The sequence below is a fragment of the Colobus angolensis genome, unplaced genomic scaffold (genome assembly GCF_000951035.1).
Source record: "Colobus angolensis palliatus isolate OR3802 unplaced genomic scaffold, Cang.pa_1.0 Scaffold296, whole genome shotgun sequence".
Lineage (NCBI taxonomy): Eukaryota > Metazoa > Chordata > Mammalia > Primates > Cercopithecidae > Colobus > Colobus angolensis.
This window is the reverse complement of record NW_012116221.1, coordinates 533,656-535,867: the sequence shown is the minus strand read 5'-3', so window position 1 is coordinate 535,867 and position 2,212 is coordinate 533,656. Positions and strand designations below refer to the sequence as shown.

Below are 2,212 nucleotides of genomic sequence, written 5' to 3'. Positions count from 1 at the left end.
CTGACCTCGTGATCCGCCCGTCTCGGCCTCCCAAAGTGCTGGGATTACAGGCTTGAGCCACCGCGCCCGGCCTTACGTTTTGAATAATTCTATCAGAGCCGCCATAGAGGAAGCCACAGCACTGTGTAGCTGCACAGAGGAGTCTGCCTGGAGCGGGGGAGTTGGAGCTGAGCCTTGAGATCCCAGCGAAGACAGTCAGAAGAAGGCAGTCCAGTGTAAGGAAACCGCGTATTTTAGGGGTGAGACTGGAAAAATTTGTCTTTTTTTTTCCTCTGATATTTCACTAAATTTCCCTTTAGTCCCCCTCATGGGGTCATATACAAGCACCAAAAGTCAGACAGACACCGACCTGGCACAGTTTCACTCTCTCCTTCTCGTGGGTTAGTACAGCCTGGGCTTCCTTTCTCCTTATACACAAAAGATTGAGGATTTCCTGAAGTTTCTCCTGCAATAGAAACAAACCCTTTGTGGCAAATGAGCAGAGTACCAGGTCATGAAGGGGTTTTGAAGACCGGTGACAGCACAATACTAGGCCTCTGAAACAAAGGGCAGGCCGGGCACGGTGGCTCACGCCCGTAATCACAGCACTTCGGGAGGCCGAGGCAGGCAGATCACTTATGGTCAGTAGTTCAAGGCCAGCCTGGCCAACATGGTGAAACCCCATCTCTATTAAAAATACAAAAAATTAGCCAGGCGTGGTGGCAGGCGCCTGTAGTCCCAGCTACTTGGGAGGCTGAGACAGGAGAATCGCTTGAACCCAGGAGGCGGAGGTTGCAGTGAGCCGAGATCATGCCACTTCTCGCCAGCCTGGGTCACAGAGCAAGACTCCATCTCAAAAAAAAAAAAAGAAAGAAAGAAAAAGGGGGTGTGTAAGTGGGACCCACACCGGTCTGTGATGTGGTGCTCAGATGGGCACTCCTGACCGTCCCCCACAGAGGACGTCAGGAAAGCTAACGGGGGGAGCCTGTGATGAGTCCTGGGGTTCGTGCTGAGCAGCTGTCTTACCCTGTGATGCTCCTCGGCCTCGCTGGAGAGATGCACTCTGTTTGCACCATGGCTCTGGACTGCGAAGACGCTTCCGCTCTGCTCGTCATCGGAGAGCGCCTTGGCAGCAGCGGGCACCCTCCCGTAGCTGCCCTGCTCATCCTCGCTCTGCAGCACCTGGGACCGGAGCTGCCGGGCGATGCTGGCCAGCCTCCCCAGACGCTCGTTCGGCTGGAAATGCGGGCCCTCCAGGGTCCTCCAGCACTCAGGACAAGATAAAGGTGTGTTATGCTCCTCCCAGCTCCGGAGGAGACACACCAGACAAAAGCTGTGCCCGCACTCGGTGGTCACGGGGCTGCTGAAATAGTCCAAGCAGATGAAACAGGTAAGTTCTTCCCTGAGATTCTCCATCAAATCTGCTGTCGACATTTCCTCGAGGCTGGACATGGGGCAAGGTCACACCTCTGTTCTGGGATTCGCAAAGCCCTCCCTGCAGTCCTACAGTTTTGAGTAGCACGTGGGTGACCTGTTGCTATGTTGTTATCACAAGAAACCCTCATCTCTTCTGTGCCTGATTTCACCAACTGACATCTACTGTCCAACACAAAGCCAATTATGACTTAATGCGGAACTCCTGTACACTGGGCTCCTCACCAGCCCCAAACTTGGAGACTTATCTCTGTGCAAAGCACACATGCTAGAGGCCGAGGGCTCTGGCTTCTAACAGGATTACCATTTCGAGAACTGGTTATCGTCCATAAACAGCACTGTGGAACCATGTGAACACATGGGTTTTAGGCTGGAAGTGTGGGTGATTTGGTGTACACCAGTAAAGAGACTTGAGTTTTGATGATCTCTAATAATATCTGAATTGGAAATTTGGTCCAAATCTTTTGGGAAACTCCACTAATAAAACCTAGTTTTGAACTGAAAGAAGAAAACTGTAATACATCGTCCTTTTCTCATTAGCCCTTTGTTCTGCTTGACCAAAGCTTAAGCTTTCTGGTCCTTTATTGGGTACTGTGTACTTTTATTTAATTTTATTCATCCCAACAAAATGAGAACGCTTCCACTGGAGTATTCCTTGGTGTTAGAAGCACCATGGATAGCCGGAGCTGTGTTTATTATTCTTCGCTGCAGACCCTAGTCCTCACCCATCTGCCACCATGGAAAGCATCTAAAATGACATTGTAATTGGAAGTTGCCTCAAGAGACAATCCCACTATGG

The 2,212-nt window shown here is 50.9% G+C and overlaps 1 protein-coding gene across 1 annotated transcript in view; it reads right to left on the bottom strand.

Moving 5' to 3' along the window:
• Nucleotides 1–1,547, bottom strand: part of TRIML1 (tripartite motif family-like 1) — a 12,786-nt gene extending 11,239 nt beyond the window's left edge. Inside the window, exons 1-2 of the mRNA XM_011949308.1 lie at nt 1,006–1,547; nt 350–445 (exon numbers count right to left, since the gene is read on the bottom strand). Coding sequence (XP_011804698.1) covers nt 350–445; nt 1,006–1,431 — 522 coding nt within the window. The 5' untranslated portion in view covers nt 1,432–1,547. The remainder of the gene's footprint in view (nt 1–349; nt 446–1,005) is intronic.
• Nucleotides 1,548–2,212: the final 665 nt, after the last annotated feature.